This window comes from Myripristis murdjan, chromosome 7, assembly GCF_902150065.1.
Source record: "Myripristis murdjan chromosome 7, fMyrMur1.1, whole genome shotgun sequence".
Classification (NCBI taxonomy): domain Eukaryota; kingdom Metazoa; phylum Chordata; class Actinopteri; order Holocentriformes; family Holocentridae; genus Myripristis; species Myripristis murdjan.
Window position 1 is genome coordinate 27,198,613 of NC_043986.1, and position 20,121 is coordinate 27,218,733.

Here is a 20,121-nt window from a genome sequence, read left to right on the forward strand (position 1 = left end):
TCAAACAAGCAGTGATGGATGGAGTACAGAATACGAGTGTCCCCGACCGACAGAGCTGTCTATTTACAAATTTATGTCTGTATGCTCTGCAGACCTTTGTGGTTGTTGCAAGATGGAAATGAGTGAGTTTGTGTGTGTGCATGCATGCATGCTTGAATGCATGCACTGCAGCGTGCAGGTCTAAGCCTGGGTGTGCATGCAAGTGGGAGTGTGTGAGTGCACGTGCCCATGCATGCATGTGTGGCGAGTGCTTGGCGTGGACGTGGCAAACCAAGAGAAATACCCAACTGTCAGCTGGCATCTTATCTTTAAATTCACAAAAGCTGCACTGCACTCTCGCAGCAATAGACCTCTGACTCCATCAGCGAGGTGTGCCAGGGGCAGACCAGAAAAATGTATGAGGTGATGCAGGCGAGTAAGAGTGAAGTGTGTATGTGTGTGTGTGTGTTAAGAGAGGATGCTCATTCTGGGACCAGACAGCTTTCTCGCTTTCTCTCTCTCTTTTTTTTTTCATTGAATTGGGTGCTATGTGTCTTTATCTCTCTCTTGTTACATAATATATAGTATCTGTCTCTCTTTCTTCTCTCTCTCGTCCCACATGCATGACAGTAGTATGCGCTGGGATAAAAAGGAAAATTAGAAACGCTGTATGAATATATAGTATCCGTGCCTCATTAAATAGAGATGGAGTTTCCATTAGAGTCAAGCCTCAGATGGCCAGAGGGGTCAAAGTACCAGTTTCATGGATCAGTTCAGTGGATACATGATCATACAGGACACATTGTTAAGCACATGTGCACCTTTTGTCCAGGTATTTTCAGTGGCTCAGTCATGGCAAGCGTATGTCTTCTCCAAACTGCACAGCTCGCGTTTTGAATGGCTTTGCCTGCGCCACTGCACTGGGTGCTTACATCTAAACATTAAGCTGCATCACACATTGTATCAGTATGGAAATAGCCTTTTTCAGTGGGTGCTATCTGCATGTAAGTTTTGGATTAGATGTGCTCCGTCCTGCCTTCACAGATACCCATATTCTTCACTGCCGAATCCATCCCTCATCCTCTTCTTCAAAAGCAAGCGAAGCAATCGCCAACCTTTGTCTTATCCATTTTTTTTATTATTATTATTTTTCAACATTATTTTCTACAATGGTAGAATGGTAATTAAATAGCTTTCTATGCACCAGAAATTTTGCAATGCGTGTTACATAGCAACAAGAATGATGTAACACTCCGCCCTATTTGAGCTCTTTCTCTCTGTTACTATCAACACTCACAGCTTTGCTTTGTGTTTCAGCAGGAGAGAAAAAAAAAAAAACATCCTTTTTGATCATGGCCTTACTTCTGCTCATTCTTCCCTTCTCTGATTCTCCAGTCCAAATGCTCATTTTAATAACCTTCAATCACTATCAACAATCCATGGTTTATTAAAAATAACCATTTTATTTTAGTAGGGCTAATTCTATTAAATGCATTGGGCATGGGGGGGTGGGGGGGAGGGTCTTTTTTAGAAGTTTTACATCTCATTGTCTCAATAAATAGTTTCATATTTGGCAGTAGGCAGTAAGGCCGTGCTGCACTGGGAGCAAACCAGCTGAGCCAGACCTGACTGGTGCTGTAACAAACTGTGCTGGGTGACTCCTCTGCTTCCTTCCTCACATCCACCTTCAACAGGTCTCTTACTTTGTCATAAAACGATGTCCTAAAACTTCCTCAAGTATGTTTGCTGCCTATAGCTCCAGTCCACAGCACTTCACTCCATACAACCTAAACAACTCCTGCTAGACAGCCTTTAAATTTTGTGCTGACACTATTGCTGGGAATGAGCAGATTCTTTTCTGGAAATGCCAGAAACTGTACACTATCACTCTAGAAGGAGACTGACATACTAAGTGGCATTTCCACACTGATAAAAAAAAAAAAAGTTGTGATTTGGGGGATTTTTTGGAATGAAAAAAAGAGGAATTTCCATCTCTAATGGCAATGGGCAGTATAATTCAAAAATACTGTTTGGATACAGGCCTTCAGAGGCCCCAAAATGGTCCAACTGTGATGCATGTATTGGATTTTGCCCTGTTTTGTGAATCCCTGCAAAATCTTGCCATGATATCATCAGTTCAAGATACAGTTTATGTTTTATCCATTGTCTGGCTGACACAGGACTGAGGGGTAAAGAAAAAAAAAAAAAAAAAAAATACAATTTACTACTCTCAATCATAAAACTCTGAGGGAATAGAGTGTAGCAGAAAAATGATTTTTTTGAATGATTATCTAGCAGTCTGGATGCTTCAGTGCAGCAGGTGTGAGTAACTCTGCGTTCACTCTGCAAGCGACTACGGCCCCATGCTACAGTCTGAGGATCATTTGAGCTTGGTGATTGATTGCTGTAGTGTCAATGCTGCTGCAGCAGTAGCTATGCAAGCCTATGATTGGCTGATGATTAATGGTGCCACTACATTCAGCCACAGCGAACTTTTCAGAACGGTGAGAGCGGTTGACATCGCGTTTCTCTTAGACAACAGACAGACCTCCAACTAGCAGCTCCTTGAGCCGCTTGCAGAGTGAACGCATAAGGGCCGCTGCTGCTGTTGATGCTGTGGTAGCGGTTACTAGCAGTGCTAACTTTCACACATACAACACTGTGAAAGCAAGAAGAAAAAAAACAAAAAAACAAAAAGAACAATAACACACACACACACACACACACACACACTTTCACATACCCCAGAACGTCACTGTCTAGAACTCAAAGTGTTGTTTCTAAGGTCATAGAAAAGTGTCCAAACTTCCTGCCGCAGCAACAGGGGAGAGCCACGCTGCTGCCGCGAGGAGAAACAGATATGGCCCTATGTTCCTTTTAGTATCCAGAAAAGTACCCTGCTTTTAATCGGAAAAATGCTCAACAGTTCAAAGGCGTGTTGTTTCTTCAGACACGTTGGGTGAATGTGTCTGTTTTTTGTTTTTTGTTTTTTTTTTTTGCTTTTTTTGTGTTGTTTTGTCATCTTCTTCTGACGTCCCCAGAGTAGAAAAGCTGTCTGTTTTTTTTTGTTTTGTTTTTTTTTTGCGCTTACCAGTAACAGAGGTCTGTTTAATGGTCCATATTTGTCTGTTCATCTAACCGTCGGAACACGACTCTGCAGCTCCAGTTTGAAAATGCTTTTTGAATGTGGAAAAGTCTCATTTATATCTCTGTGGATAACAGGAGTCCATCATTTGCACACCAAGGTAGAAAAGTATCTGCATGTTAATTATGTCATCCATCATCATTTTTTTGTGTCCAATTAATGTATATGTGAGCGTGTGGGTGTGTGTTTGCGTGTGTCTGTGCATGTGTCACACAGTCTCCTGCAAGCAAAGGGCTTCCACAGCATTACTGGGTCCCTGCGCGACTCCGCCAATGAGAAAGAGCATGCTGGGAGTCTGCAGGGGTGCAGAGGAGCAGCGGGCGGTGGGCATTGGTGCCACGTACTCCCAACGCCGCTTCACTGGGTTGTAACTCTCCACCGAGCCCAAGGGAGATGGTTCATTACCTGCAAAATAGAGAGATATGAAAATGAAGGGCAAAAAATAAATAAAACAACACATTTTAGGTCACCAGTACTTTTCGTTTTTTGGGGGGTTTTTTTCAAACGTGTCAAGAGAGAGGAAATTCAATTCCACCAAACAGTGGGAAGCACATACATAAATGGAAAACCCGACGCTCTCTCTCTTTCTCTCTCTCTCTCTCTCTCTCTCTCTGAAAAGAGACCAAGAACGGTCTGAGAGACTGACAGAGGAGGAGGTTAAGATGCTGCAGGAGTTCAGTGGTGGAGTGGACACTCCTGAAGAAAATGATCGATTTCCTGAGCTGGACTTTGTTCTGAATCTGGATGGATTCTCTCAGCATCTTATAGAAGAACAAGAACTAAATGTGGGCAGTGGTGTGAAACCAGTATGAAGGGTTTTTATATAAACCACCTCTGGAGAAAAGGAACAGGGTGATTTACAGTGCAGGGTCCTACATGGTTCCATTTCTCTAAAACGTTGTAGTTTTGTGGTCAATCCCAACAGATTCAAGTGAATGTTCATTTTGTGGAGAAGTAACTCTAACCTTGTTAATGCACTGGAGTTTGTTTTGTAGTCAGTTTGGTGAGAGGTAAGCTGACGCCACTAAGTGGCAACGACTAAATCTGATAGTAGGAGAGGTCAAACTGTCCATCTACAGCAGCAGGAAGAAAAAGGCTTTTAAAAATCAAATCATCTCTCTCTCTCTCTCTCTCTCTCTCTCTCTCTCTTTCTCTCTCACACACTCTCTATCATTGCAGTAGTGACAGTATATAGTAATAATTGTAAAAGAAAAAGTAATTGTATTAACAGTAGTATTTGGAATAACAACAATAGTAACAATAGCACTATTATTATTAATAGTAGTAGTATTAGTATCATCACTGTAGTAGTAGTAATAGTAATAGGAGTAGTAGTTGTAGCAGTAGTAGTTGTAGGAATAGAGTAGCAGTATTAACAGTATCGGTAATAATAATAGTGGTGGTGAATGAAGCAATGACAAAAGTAGTATACTACCACTGGTAGTAGTAAAGTTAACAGCAGTAGTAGCAGTAGTAGTAGTAACAAGAGTGGCAGCATTAATAGTAGTGGTAATACTACTAGTTGGAGAGGTACTAGTAATGGCAGTAGTTGTAATAATACTGCTAGTAGTAGTAATTAACAATAGCAGTGGTAGTATGAGTAATAATGACAACAGTATTAACAGTACTTGTACTAACAGTACTTTTGCCACATTAATAGTGGCAAAAGTACTAATGGCAGTAGTAATACTACTAGTATAGCAATAGAAGCCCTAGTAATAGTAGTGGTATTTCTTGAACAAGTAGTAGTGATAGTCCTACTAGCAGTAGCAATAATACAGTCTGTTTTATTGTTACTACACTGGACATACAATAAGTGTCTTAGTTACTCAGAGTTAACTTAGAGCTAAACTTAAATGCCAAAGAAACCTGACAGTCATCTTGTGTGGTCCTGACACACTGCGTCAAACAGCAGGGGGTTTATTGAGCCATTTTCTGGTCATACAAAGGAGAGGGAAAATGAGCTTCTTTTGCCAGATGTGAAGTCCGTGAGTCACACAGCCAGCCGCTGCCAGGTAGCCGGCAGAAAGCAGTGCGTACATACACACATCCACCAAACTGCAATCTGCCGCTGCCAGATCATTAATGAGCACTCACCGCCGCTCCCATCAGTGACTCATGCACGGAAAAAAAACAACATATCACACTCAATCACACACACAAACACACGCACATCACCTCCGGGGTAGGTGCTGACGCACACATATGTAAGATGGAGCTCTGAGAGTGAAAAGAGCTCGTGACAGCGCGGAGATACACACATACACACGCTGAATCCAAGGTAACACCTCCTGAAGCAATGTGATTAAGAAACCCAGTGAGTCAATCTCTCCTCGCTGTCACAAACACATTAAGATAGAGTGTCAACACAACAGCGAGTCTCTCCCTAACTAAAAGACTTTAGGGAAGCTTGTGTGAGCATATAGTGAAAGGGATGATAAGTGACTTCTTTGTCGGAGAATAAAAGCTGTGGTGAAGTAATGATATTCTGTATGGTACATGAAGTGAGGATGTAGGTCATATCTGCATTCAGTTTGCAAGTTTACATACATTTGCATAATAAAATGCTTGTGAAAGCATACAATCAATTTGCTTATGTGAAAAAAGGCCTATTTCGTGCACTAGTCAGGAGACCTGAAGCAATATGCACTGCAGAAATCCTTCATACTGGATAATTTATATCTGTCCATCTGCATTACAGCTGCAGGATTATTAAAAAAAAAAAAAAAAAAAAAATCAGCACCACACTTTCCAGAGATCACCTGTCAATCAGGTGATCTCTGCGTGGGCAGAAGTGACACGTTTTTCTCCTTGGGTTTTCTTTTTAGCCATGGTGGCTGTCACTACTCATGTTAACTACCCAGCTCTTCTACAAGTTATTATAAACTAACCACTGTTGCTGCTGCTGGACACATAAAATGCATTGCTTCCTATGAAGGAGCTCCCTCACATTGTGTGCTTAGACATGTCAAATACATGTCAAAAGTTATAAATTGGGTGAGAACAAACATTTCTGATATAAAATGTGGCATTTTCAAGTGTGTTCCAGCAAGATATTGGCAGCACAAAGTGCATTAACGCAAGCCTAGAGAACCGGAGTGCTGAATTAATATCATATTGTCAATTTAATGTATCTGCCATCCAGCTACCCACGTGCGCAGATGTCAAATCCCACCGAGGAGTCGCCTCCCTCTCTAAGCTGTGCAGTGTTACCTCTCCTTTCTCCTTTCCCCCCCATTCCCTCCATGTCTCTCTCTCTCCCGCCTCAGGTGCCATGCTCACTGTCATTATACATCAGCCAGCGTTAAGTTGTTGCCGTTTCCATGGAGACCCACATCACAGCGGGTCCCCAAATGATATGGACTAGTGTGTGTGTGTGTGTGTGTGTGTGTGTGTGTATGTGTCTGCATTTGTGTCTGTCTGTCTAAGGAGGGGAGGATACGGAGACAAATGTTATCACCGTTTCATTGGAAGAACAAAGTGACAGTGCCGAGTCGGCCTTTTCAAAGCAATCAGGGCCTGCTCAGACCTCGGCTCCTTTGTAATCTTCATGAAGACACACGCAGCCCGCCCACCCACATGCATACACACACACACACACACACACACACAAACACATGCACACACACAGTGACAGCAGACACTTCTACGCCTCCTGGTGCTCAAAGGCTTCCTGTCGCTGCTTTGATTCTCAGCCCGCAGACGCCATGTTAATTCGCCAGCTCCTCCTCTGCTCTCTCCTTTTGACCTCTACTCCTCTGTTCCTGTCCTCCCATCCATCTCCTCTTTCCCTCCTTTTCTGCCTCTCCCCCCCTCCATTCGTCTGTTCCCCCCTCCTCCTCTTACAAACCCTCCTCTCCTCTTTGTTCCTCAATTGATTTTTCCTCCCTCAAGTGCCCTCTTTTCCTGAATCCTCATCTTTTCTTAGTCGCTGACCTCTTTCAACTCTCCCCTTCTCTTCATTTCTTCCACTTTATCACTCACTCTTTTTGGTCTTGCTTTCTCCCGGCCCTCGTCCTCTTCTTAACTCTACTCCAGATTTTTATAGCTCCTCTGGTCATAATTTTATATGAACACAGGAAAAAATAAAGTATAAACAAGTAGCAAGGTAGCAAGGAAGGCTACAGGGAAATCTTTTTGGTGAGGTGCAGTAAAAAATGAGATATAAAAGAAGACACCTTCAGTTACTGTTGACACACACACACACACACAAATACACACACAACCTGCACACTCTCTCAAACGCAGTGCATTAAAGGAATACACCCAGGTTTGGTCAGTTTCAGTGATAAGAGCATAGACACCAAAATAATCCATGTGTACCTGACAGATCTCATTCTATCTGTGATGTTCAGTGCATTCACAGAGTTAGTTCTGTGCTTAGGTGTTGGTGCACAAACTTTTCCTCAACCTCCCTCATATTGGTCTACTTTAATTAGGAGGAAAATACATTGCAGTCAGAATCCCAGAGATGTTGAGCAACACTTTCTTCTGTGGGAATCTGCTCCTGCATGAGGACTGTAGCTGCTCCCCTACTGAGAGCTTCGTGCGTGGAATGGCTGATGTATGAGCGCCAGTAGACACAACTTTGCAGAAAAATCATCGCTAAATGTGCTTCTCTGATCTCTCAATTACAGCCTTCCTACATTTCCCATGGAGCCTTTATGACAGTCCCCAGAGAACGTGCCTGGACTTCAGCTGCTAAGATAATCCAATAAAGTAAGATGGTTTACCTTGTACCTTGTTAACGACATGAAAATGGAATGCACTCCCTTATCTCCAAAGTGGGCATGGCTGGCTTTTTCTGCCAAGCAGTCTCTCTGCAGCAAGGAGCCCCAACAAACTGCAGTCAGTTGAAATCCAACAGGTCTCGAACAAACTCACATTTGATTTGTTCATCAGAAAAATATTGTTGAGTTAGTGTCGGGAATGCGCAAAGTGCACTTCTGTGGATGTCCACAAATGTGAACTTTGAACAAGACCACAGATCTGAATTCTTCCATATTCAAATATTTTAATCTGCCTGGGTCCAACATTTCCTTTCGTGACTCTGGATCATAAGACTCACTTATAATCTGTACTCGTAAGTCTGCTTCCATTGGAGTCAATGCACTCAAGGCCTGACGTTTGTCTCCTATGGTGGGTGGGCAGCAGTTTTGTACCCATGAGACACAAATATGAGAAAAAACTCAGAGGTGGGCCATCTTGTTCCAAATCAATCTCTGGTTTTCCGTATAAGGGAGAGAGCATCAGTACTTTCAACCAGTGTTGCCGTCAAGTCACTAGACCTTGAGTCCAAATCAAGTCATGGGTCCTCAGTGCTCAAGTCGAGTCTGAGTCAGAGCACTAATATTGAGTCTGAGTTACCTCTGAGTACAGTCCCCATTACTTTATTAATTGGATGTGCTTCAAAATATATTCATAGCCACGAACACTGTGCTCAGTAGTGTGTTAAATCACCTCTAACAACTGTGTGCAGGCGGGACGAACACACTTATACTTGTAATGCAGCATACAATACAAAACTGTGAGAAGCATGAACATCATTTCCAAAATCTCATTTAGAAAGTAAAGTGAGTCTTTACTCCTCTGTATGACAAAGAAGCATAAGAGAGAAAAACAGGAAAAAAGCCCAAAGACAATTAATGCACAAGTCTGAGTCATCAGTGCTCAAGTCACGAGTCAGAGTCCTGGACTTGAGTAATACAAGCCTGCCTTCAGCAATTAGGAGTTTATGCTAAAGGGTTGGTATGTAAAGTCAGAGCCAAAGATCCACTGGGCCTACATGAATAGTTTGGGGTGTTTTCATCACTTAAAAGGTAAGTCAGCCAACGGGCCAGTCTCCCAGTGCTACCACTACTTCTACTACTATTACTACTGCTACTACTAATAATCATCATAATAACAAAAAAGAGAGCTTCAAAGTGGAAAATAAAATCACCACAGGTACGATGTTAAGGAGGGGAGAAGAACAAAATGAAATAGATGTTAATAAAAGCATAGCCTAGCAGAAACAAGGATATCCGTACACTTACTCAGTGCAAATTTCACTTTACTGAGCTTTCAGTCTGAGACGTTCATCAGAGCATACATCTAAAAGCACAGCCTACAAGTGAACTGATAAGTAAAAGTAAAAAAATGTATCTCTGAAAGAAGACACTGGGGCAGCAGATGTGATTTCCTCAGTGAAGTTACTCATGGCAGTCAGAGCGCCTGTGCTAACTGAGACGCTGCTATTGCCTTTGTACTGTGGAACAATTAGCAGACCCCTCCTTGTGATTCAAGGCATGCTGTCTTAAGGGAGGAGATAGCAGCAAAGGAAGCTGAAATAAAAGCATGAATCTCCATGGCTCCAAATGATGAAAATGACTTTATTTTAGAGATGAAGCTTGGCGTATTCCCTTAAACACAAATGATATGGGATAAAGATACAAAAAAGGCCTGGATCCTTCATTTCATACACTGGATGCGTCGAGATTTTGCCATTTTACACGGGCATCCTGCAGTGTTTCCTTTACATTTAAAGCTCTCTTCTCACCGCTGCCTTTCCTCCAGTGATCAGGTGTTCTGACTCTTTCTCTCTCCAGTTCACCTCCCGCTGACCTCTGTCTCTTCTGTTTTTTGACAGCAAGCTGGCTGCACAGCGCCTCAGGTCAAAGGTCAAATGCGAGCCACGAATAAACCCGATTAGACCAGCAGTGTAATCCGTGGTGCTACAGAGGTGGACTGTGAAAAAAATAAATGTTTGAAAATTTTATCCAGCACTGCAAGTTGCAGTTCTTTCCAGGCATTATAATTTAATAGGCTAAAATGGGGAACTGACAGGAGAAAGCTATGCCGTTAGTAGGCATCGTTTTTAATTCTAAGAACTTGAAATTAAAAAGTTGAGTTTACACCAATATAGACAACAGAATGCTAATTATTTGTCATGATAAAAAAAAAAAAAAAAAAAAATGGCTCCAACTCACTGGACGTTCGTAGCTTCAGATGAATTTTAGGATTAAAGAGCTCTGGGTGAGGATCTGCGTGCATGAGTGTGTCTGTGTGTGAGTGTGCGTGTTAGAGAGTGAGTGCAGCGTGATGTGTATTTGCATGTGCGCAAGTGTGTGTGCGTACATATCTGATAATGAATTGATGGGGGCTGAGCACATAATTGCATACTTCCCAGCGTCTCAAGACAGTTTACTCAGACGAGTTCCATCTAATTTTAATTTACATGGAGATATCAATTTGTCGTGTAGCCATAAAGAGAAAAGGATGACAGAGAAAAGGAGAGAGAGAGAGACTGAGAGAGAGATGTGAGTGGGGAATATCTTGTATCTTCAGGATATGCTGGGCCAAAAATAGACTGAGGCAATGAGATGGACAGACAGAGAGAAGCTGGGTGGAGGTGACACTGGCTGTCATGTCAGTGTCAGTCTCACAGATGCGCCTGTGCAAGTGCATATGTGCATGAGAATATGCATGGAAATCAAACATGCATGTGCAAAATGATGCTTGAATGCATGTACACACACTAATTTGACTGTTACACTTTACCATAACATACACAAGAATGTTTTGGCTGTGCTGGTTGTATTTCACTATATTTTAAATTGCCTCCAGTTTTTTTAGGCTCTCTAAGCACTCCACCACAAACTGTTCAAACATGAGTTGGCCAATGCCGTGCACTCAGCAGTGGACAGTCATTAAGCAGAGAAAAGTCATCTGACTGTTGGTGCACTTTATTTTACAAAGCTCAGTTAATACAAAAAATTTAATGGGAAGTCAGACTCGCCGTCTTTGTTGCAAAAATTAGACAGTATATAACAATGCTCTCTTCTGTTAGGAAGTCATGTTTAAATGGGTGTTTTACTTTTCACTTCCAGTTCTGAGCACTGCAGTTTGAAATTTTGTGAATTCGGCAATTGCTTGAATCCCTTAGTAGTTTTCTCATTATGAAAACAGTAAGATAAAACTAGAAAACAATTTTTAAAAGGAGTTTTTTTTTCCATGGCACAAGACATGTTCCTGTTAATCAGTCCGTCAGTCGGCCAAACAGCGCTGCCTCGCCTCATATCAGGTAATGCTCACTGGTCTGGTGTTAGGCATAGCTTTGGAGGAGCAGTGGCTAATTAATCCCTCTACTGCACACATTGTGGTTTATCATGGAAAAATTATTTTGTCATGTCTTTTTTTCTTGTTTGGGATCTCTGATAATGATTTACTTTTGATTATAATGATGATTTTGTTGCCTCAAGGCACTGTTGTGCAATAAGGGTTCCAAAACAGGGAAGAATATTATTTATTTCCATAACATTTCTTTAACTGAAAGAGTGGAGATTTCCTCCCGGTGTATCTTCCCTTCTCCAGTGTTTGGACTTGGGCAAAAAATCAGCTGAGGAGTTAGTATTGAATTGCAGTATAAAACAGGGTTTCAGAGGTTTTGAATGGCTGCCACCACTAGAGGTCCTTGATCATACATCATAACTGTGCACAAAAAATATAAGGCTGATAAGCCCATTAGTATATGAGATTAGGTGTGCACAGATACACACAGAGATACACACAGACAGACCAAATGCATTATCCCCTCTTGACTGCCACCTAGGAGAGGATAATGAAAAAAAAAAAAAAAAAAAAAAAAATACAAACAATGAAAATTTCCATCAGTCAACTTCCTCAGAACAGATGTTATTTGTGCTGTCCAGTTCACTGTCCTCAATATCTAGAGGAATGGGAGCAGAACCTCCTTTTATTTCCCAAGTTAAAAGGAATGGAAACGTGCCATAGAGCAGCTAGATGACTCATAAGCCCAAAATATCTCACTGGATTAGATGCCGAGCCAAACCCACAGCTGACAGTCACACAGAGAGAAATATAACGTATCTACCTCTTTTCTTCTTGCCCGGTGTCTCGTTTTCATGTTACCAAATACACACGGGCACACATGCACAAGCAAGCATGAACAAACACACTCACACAGCCCTCTCTCCCTCTCTCTCAGCAGGCTAAGATTGACATTTCTTCCTTCTTTCACTCCCCTCATTCTTTCTTTCCATCCCTCACACACACACACACACACACACACACACACACACACACACACACACTTAACAGATGTCAGGCCACACTGTTCACCGTCTCTCCGAGCTGACTGAGGAGGACATGGGTGAGGAAGCCACTTCACTGAATTACACTGGAATATGTTATAAAAAAAAAAAAAAAAAAAAAAAAAAATCAGATGACGGCTGTGCAAATCAACCAGCATCCTATATTATTATGAAATTATCAGTTAAAGTTTTGTTACTTTTTTTTTTTTTAAATAAACTGAGCAGCAGAGGTGTCACATTTTCAAACATCACCATGTCTTTGTCAGTTGAATAATGATACAGTGCTATAATTACCATTAAAAAAAGAAACTGGGGTCGAGACAATTGGTAGCCTCTGGGCACTGTGCTCATAAATCAATGGCGCACGGCGCAACATGTAAAAAGGTGCACAGCAGGTGGGAGCCGTTTTTTGGTAATTTCATGGCCAGGAGCACACGGCGCACGTGTGGCACAGCTGGAAATAGGATGACATTAGAAGAACTACATAATTAGCAGCTGTGGTGAGCGCGGCTTCAAGCATGACCAATCAAATCGTGTTTTTCTTCCCTTTAAAAAAAAAACAAGGCACTCCGCATCACGGGTGCTCTAGCAATTTCATAATGGAGCCCAGACACCGAAGCTTTCTCAAGAGGAAGCTGGTGTCCTTGGGCGGGAGGTGCAGAACATGCAGCACCTTCAATTCAATTAGCTTGGGAGGAGAAAACACATTTCATTACTCTGGCACTAGGAGAGCTGTTACCCAGCGTGAAATGTTTCAGTGACGTCAGATCAAGAGTCAAACACAAGTCAGGGATGGTTTGGCTGAAGGAGTGAGGTGTCACCAGCCAGTGCTGTCACGGGAGATGGAAGGTGAAGGACTCAAAAGCAGGAGCAGGCAGGCAAAAATGCTCAGTGGCAAATAAAATTTAATTAACAGGGAACCCAAGAAACTCAGGAAGCAGAACGTAACAGAACACAATGAAGCACAGCACAACACAAAACAATGAACCAAACAGGAACAGAACTCAAGACAGGACTTAAATACACAAGAACTAATGATCAAACAAGACACACCTGGGGAAGGGGCTGGAGCACAAGACAGGAGAACACAGAGGATAGGCTGAGGTTAAACACTGGGAGGGATCAAAACAATCAGGGATAATTGACAGACTCAGGACAGGTGTGGCACTGGGAGGAGCAAACAAGGCACAGGTGAAATCACTAAAAGAACCAGGCAAAAGAAACACACATGAAACAGAATCAAACAAAACACAAGAAACACAAAACCATGACAGAAACACACATGAAACAGACACAGCCACAATCCTCACTCCACACACCATGGTGACACTGATAGATCTATCATGGATGACTGTCATTTAACCACTGCCACGTGTGAAATGAATGAAAAATGTTGTATTTTATTGTTTTTACTGCTTGAGTGGTGTTTATGTGAAAGCCAAATTCCCCAACAAATCAATTACGAAAAATGTCAGTGAGGTTTTGTTTATCATCCAATCACGCAGATACTGCATCACCTGGCAAAGACACGAAAACAGCTGGTCTTTAATCCAAATTCATGACACCAAACTTGCTCTGCACTGCTTGATCAGAACTGATATGCCATCCTAGAGTGCCTGTCCTCCTACTTTGACACAGCCAAATGCACAGCGAGCCACCAAAATACTGAACAGCTGCAGGTAAGAAAGAAAAAATCTGTGTGCAACTATCTGCCAGGCAGTCACAGTGGTATTGTTGGTGTTTCTAAAAAATTAAGACTACATTTCCCTACAAGCCCCTTTAGTTCATTTTGCAACAACAACCTGTGATTCTTCAGTAATTCTTTTGTTGTTCTCCTTACCAAAGAGGAATATGGAGTATCTTGGAAGCGTTTGTTGTTTTGTTTTGTTTTTATTTTTTACTGGTTTATCTTTTGTTTATTCCATCATCTGCCATTGCCATGCACTCTGTAACCTTTAGCTTCAGAGAGCAACAGCAGCGTTCGCCTGTTTTCTGCTAAAACTCAAAAAACAATGCAGGAGAATTCCTACATCTTCTGACCCAGTGGCACACAAGGTTAAATGCAATGTACACATGAACCGATGATAAAACAACGTTCCAGTGCAACACACAGCCCCTTTTAAATTGAGATTCAGTGGTAATTTATCCTTTGTGTATGTACAATGCAGCAAGAGAGAGAATTTCTTGTGGTCAAACAGCTAGTGAATCTGCCAATTACATGTCGTAACTTAGGGGCTTACAAAGCAGTTTCATGTGTGAGTGTGTGTGTCTGTGTCTGTGTCTAATCTTGCTGATGCACACCAATACACAAACTGTTGATATCTGCTTAACAAGGCATGGTAACAAGCAAAAAAGCTGACCTCTGATTAAGTAGGCTCTTCACAGTATGTTCACCTTAACAAATGCAGCTCAGTCAAGGAGAAAATGGAAAAGGTAATGGGAATTTAATTTGGCTAAATCAACAAGATTGCTTGCAATAGAGTACCAGTGGTTGCGAGCGTGCGTGTGAGTGTGTGCAGTGTCCATGCACACGTTCATGCTTGTGTGCTTGCGCTCGTGATAAATCAGTGCTGTGGTGTTTTGTTTGCTGAAGCGTTAGCAGTAGATTCTGCGTTCCGATGAGTTATTTTAAGCTGAGCAGCATTATATGATCAGATGATGCATAAGATGTCTAGGTTTTAAGAATTACTCTTGCAGTAACACAGAGATATTGGTCTCATTTATATTCTAACTATCCATCCAGAATTGCAGAATGCAAATTAAAAGCATTATGAAGTTTTTCTTAGACTGAATTAAGACAAGTCAAATCACCCCTGTGCATGTTAATAACAACAGATGAATAAAACTGCCGTTGCAGAAGAGGAGATTTACTTTTCTGTGTTTTTTGTTTTGTTATCGCTTGGTCATCAATCACTTTTAGTGTACTAATATGTAACTAATATAGTGCAGTGTGTTTTATTTCCCTTGTAGGGAAGTTGGGTGGGTTTGTCAAATACCTTTACCAATATCAAACAAATGCTTTAGAAACTAGCACTCATTTATAAAGTCATCACTATCACAATGGGCAGCAACACAGAAGTTCTGTAAAAAGGAGTAAACTGTCACTTTTAGCTACACGTGCCATCTTGGAAGGTGTGTGTGTGTAAGTCTGGGACAGATGAAGTCTGTGTCTACAGCAAAGGTGAGCAGTGTAAAGGCTGAGCAGTTAATGGGTAACAGCAAGAAGTGTGAAGTCAGTTTGTTCAAGGCAAGAAATGGAACAAAGGAGTTATCTGTCATCTTGTGTATGCATGAAGAAAACTGTAACTTTGTCTTCTACTGAGCTTAAGCACAGTTGGAAAGCAACAACCAGGAAGGATGCAGACAATATCAAAAGGCAGTCTTAAAATTTTACTGCAAAAAAAAAAAAAAGTTCCATGAGCTGCTGAGTCGGGAGTTTTGCCCTGTCAGATCCCATTGTCTTCAAGGCTCTGACACATGTTGTGTTTGGTCACGCTATGCCGCAACTTGGTGGAAAAAGTAGCTACAAGTAGCTAGGGAAAGCTACATTGTTTTAAAATCAGCAAAGCTACTGAAAATGTGCTGCCCATCACTGCAAATCTTGCCCAGTATTTGTTGCTGTTCCTCTTGAGAACAACGTCTCAACAAAGGCTCTCTTCCTGTCATCTTGGCTTGAGCTGAACTAGACAAGATGCAGCCTGTCTCAGAGCGAGTTTGGACAAGACAAAATGAGAGCATCATTGGAAAAAAATGGAATGTGGCACAATAATAATTTTATTTTGATTATTTTGTTTTCATAATGTTTGGGAGCCAAAATTGTAATTGGAAATAAAATGTGATTAATTTCCCAAGCCCTAGCATTAGATAGGCAGATAAATAGACAGACCCTGTATCTACTTTAATGCTCAATTAAAATGCCCTTTTCGTCGTCATTCAAATGTCCCATATGTGAACTGGTTGAAATCTGTTCAGAAGAGAAAAGGGAAATGCTGACCTAGACCGCCGGCAGCGATGACTCTTCCTCCCAGGCATCCTGCCACAAAGTCAGCCCTCTTCTCCCTCATCCTGGATGCTCGAGTGGGTTTGATCCAAATACCTGCAAAAGGTGAGAGGAGAGGAGGGAGAAAAGGTGACCTTTTGACACTAATGCTGCTTGCACACTCAGTCTGAAAAGACAGGTAAATTGGTCAGCACCTTGTGAAAGCAGTCACCCAGAACAGCAAAATGACTCTTCTCATATACCAAGATGGAAAAAAAAGAGGTTTGACAACAAAATATGATCTGTTAAACAGTATTTACACTGGCACTGGCAGAAGATCTGAGTTTTAATATTAAAAACAGCAAGCATCTGTTTTCTCATCCATCACATGCTGCCAGGAAGTGAATTCAGCATTAGAAACTAAAACATATTGTCATTGTCATACTGTCAAGGAGACACCTGTGCCAAATCATTCATTGCAGTACACAGAAACTGCCTGTTTTCCCCCGTTCATTCAAGTGAACCAGCAACACTGCATATGTCAAACAGTCTCCATCCCCCGCAACTCTGTCTTCTTTGCACTCATTTTTCACGGTTCATCCAGCCCTCGATCGCCTTTGCTTTGCTCGTGTGCCACCTCTGCCGCTGCCTTTGTCACCGTTTAGTCAACAGCCGACACTCCCAAATGAAGAGTGACTGCGGACAGTGAGGGCAGGAGGGCACTGTCATTCAAACTCAACGAGATCAAGAGAGGGAGAGAGGAAGCCAGGAAGAAAGATGGAGAACCGAGATGGGATGAAAGAGAGGGATGGCAGGACAGAGAGAGATCTGTATGTGACAACACAACAAAGTTTGCCTCAGGTGCTCTCTTACCCTGCCTCATCCATCCCTTTCTCTCTCTCCCTCTGTTTGGCTTAAAGCCTGTTATACTGCAGCAGATTATATTTTCTATATTTGGGACAGTGCTGGTACCACATTCCCCTTCCCCTTCCCTCCACCCCTCCATGTTTCCTGTGCAAAGAGCCTCAGCGAGTGGTCTGGTGGCTAAAGTGGCTTAGAGGGGCCAGGGAGCCAGAGCAGCCTGGACACCTACAGTAAAGAAGGACAGTGGTGTTAAGTGTGACGGGGTTAGAGCCATGCTCTTCTGTCCTGACATCCAAGCACTTACAAGTGTGTGCACACATACAGAGATACATAAACACTGGATAAAAGGTAGAAGAGGCTGAGAGGATTGCTTTTACAGTCCCACAGCATTGCTTCTGTAGGCATTAAGGCGATGTTCCAGAGCTGGGACACAAAGTTAAGCTCTTGATTTAGCACGGTCACAAACTTTTGGCAGTGACCAATGGAATGAGGTGTCAGATACAATCAGCTGAGGTGAGGTGAGGTTCAGCAGTCAGGACCTTGGAGCCAAGCCACTGCTCCTCCACAATGAGAAGAAATGAGAAGAGCCAATTCAGGTGGTTCAGGTACCAGGTAATAATGTTTCTTATTGTGCCCTTTGGAGGTGTACAGGGTATGCCTGACTGAAAGGAGACCCAAGGGTGAGCCCAACTTAAGCAGTCAAGCCCACGGAATTCAGGCCCCACGCCTACCCTGACTATTTGGGCAATTTCTCGGCACAAACCCAACTTAAACCCAAACAACATAAAGGAAATGCACAAATCTCTTTGTCAATAGCCACCTAGGCTTAAACAGAATGAAATCAGCCTAAATGAGACTGAGAATCAATCTGATATTAGGAAAAGCAAAACTAATTGAGATTAACTTAAATCCAAATATTTGCCAACGAGTCCACAATAAAGCTCTTTTGAGCTGCACCAACCTATGGTGAGGCTGTGATTGGGGTCTGGAAAAAGAAATTGCATCTTTTGAATCTGTTTACACTTGATTTTAACATTTGTTTCAGTGTAACCGAGCACAAAGACGCACTGTGATCCCAGTGGTCTGGGATGGATTTGACCACATATAAATTTGTAGTGTAAATGCTAATGCGTCCTGATTCGTCCATGACAAGGATGTAGTGAATGAAGTGATGTAGGCAATAACGAAATCTGAACACACAAGTGGTCGGCTTGTTGACACTTTTGTGACGCATGATAAAGACAGGTGTGAACACCGATGTGTCTCAGCTGTCCACTTGCATTCGGATCACTGAGACAAATGTGAGACAAGACGTGTTTCCTGGTCGACTGTGAGGCTCTTGTGCTAGCGGGGTCATTGGCTGTGAAGAATGTCAATCAGCTGCACCAGCCGTAGGGAGGCTGTGTCACATCATGTCTCCTTATCCTGAGACAGGATCCATATTAGGATTGACTGATTGATTGACATCCATTCCTTTTATTCCAATTGGTCAGTTTCTAATCTCCAACCAGCTGTTTTCTCTGCTTTCTATATCTGCCTTGTGTGAAATGAGAAGGTGTATTTAACATGGTTCCTTACTGTATGAAACCTTGATAAAGGCTGGTGCAGGGCATGCTGGAGGATCTACATCTCCCAGCAGGCCTGGGGACACCTGGAAATCGACCAGGAGCTGGAGGATACTGCAGGGTAAAAGAACTTCAGACCTGCTCTGCCTGCCCTGCCACCACAGCAACCTTGACTGGGCTAACCGCCATGAAATTGGGTGGATGGATGAATGAACAAATGAACAACTCAGATCTCCAGGCCACTGAGCTAACTGTCACCAGAGAGCAGCTATCTCGGCTAACAGAGTGGTCATTTTTTTTAGAAGTCCACTTCAACAGCAGCTGCAGGCACTGGGGGAAAATGACCGGCAATCACAAGCTTTGCCAAGATTGCAGAGGCAAGCTTAAACAGGTCGGACGTTTTCCTTAAGTTCTGAGTTCAGCAAAAACACTGCCAAAGTTGTTAGGGAGGCAGAGACCATTTCCTGTTCTCTGCTCTCTCTCTTATGCATACTGCTGACACTTTCCTGTTTGCAATAACGTCTTGGCTGTGGTTAAATTTGTTCCGCATCACTGCCCTGGAAGGCAAAAGACAAATTCATATTTGGTTGTAAATGACATTTTCTTCTTTTTGTTAGTCAGCACTAAAACAGTGGAGGACAAAGGATAAAGAATAAGTCACTAAGTCGAGAATTTTCTTGCTCTTATTTGTTTATATATATATATATATGTATACACACACACACACACACACACACACACACACACATACATACATATTTACATACTATATATACACATATTATAAATACACAATCTATATAAACACTTTCAGAACAAACGCGTTCAGCTATTAGTGTTAATGAAGTTTTGGCAGAAAGAAGGTGGGAACAACAAGGGAGAATAAAATGATAACGAGACAGTGGCAGTGTGCAAAACTTGGAAATAATAGTAACAAGGAGGGGAGAGGGGAAGAGAGGAGATGAGAGGTGTAGTGAGGAGCGAGATAACACTAGGGAGCTAATGGTAGAGCTGCAGAGCTGCTGAATAGTCGGAGTGCCCTCAGAGTCAGAGGAGGAAAAGGCACAACCACCAGCAGCTCACTAATAGATAAGCTAGTTGGAGCAGATTGGCTTTTCAGCCCTAGAAAAAAGAAAGACCAGATAACATGCTAATACACTGCAGAGATAGGGAGAGAGAAGGAGGAGGGAGGAGTTACGTTACTCAAAAAGGTGTGAAAACTTTAGCTTTTCCTGTTTGCTGCTCCTCTTGTTGCCGTCTGTAGATAAATTGGCTGAAACTGCCGTGTCGGTGTTCCCGTCTCAGTGTTGTGTCTCTTAGCCCCAGTATGGCTGCTATCTCTGGATTCAGTCCAGCCTCTGCACTTCTCTGATTGACTGATAACGACGTGTGTGTGAGAAATAGGCTGTGCGTCTGTGTGTACGTGGTGGAGTTGGTACATTTGGGTGGTATAGTTATCACCTATAGCTCTTTAGCCTATAGGAGGATACATAAGCC

General features: G+C 42.3%; 1 protein-coding gene and 1 long non-coding RNA gene across 2 annotated transcripts; one reads left to right on the forward strand and one right to left on the reverse strand.

Annotated features, from left to right (window-relative positions):
* Positions 1-3,315: 3,315 nt before the first annotated feature.
* Positions 3,316-16,287, reverse strand: LOC115362460 (kelch domain-containing protein 8B-like). Its single transcript, XM_030056392.1, has 2 exons — positions 16,211-16,287; positions 3,316-3,529 (listed from the first exon to the last, which is right to left on the reverse strand). The coding sequence occupies exons 1-2, from the start codon at positions 16,278-16,280 to the stop codon at positions 3,333-3,335; spliced, it is 267 nt and encodes an 88-aa protein (XP_029912252.1). The 5' UTR covers positions 16,281-16,287; the 3' UTR covers positions 3,316-3,332.
* LOC115362461 (uncharacterized) lies at positions 13,829-19,212 on the forward strand. The gene is made up of 3 exons (XR_003928491.1): positions 13,829-13,895; positions 16,189-16,321; positions 18,658-19,212. It is a non-coding gene; the product is annotated as an uncharacterized LOC115362461 (long non-coding RNA).
* Positions 19,213-20,121: the final 909 nt, after the last annotated feature.

Coding starts and splice junctions, on each gene's coding strand:
- LOC115362460 (XM_030056392.1), bottom strand. CDS start 16,280: ATGAGGGAGAAGAGGGCTGACTTTGTGGCAGGATGCCTGGGAGGAAGA. Junction 3,530..16,210: donor CATCGCTGCCGGCGGTCTAG/GTCAGCATTTCC, acceptor TCTATTTTGCAG/GTAATGAACCATCTCCCTTG.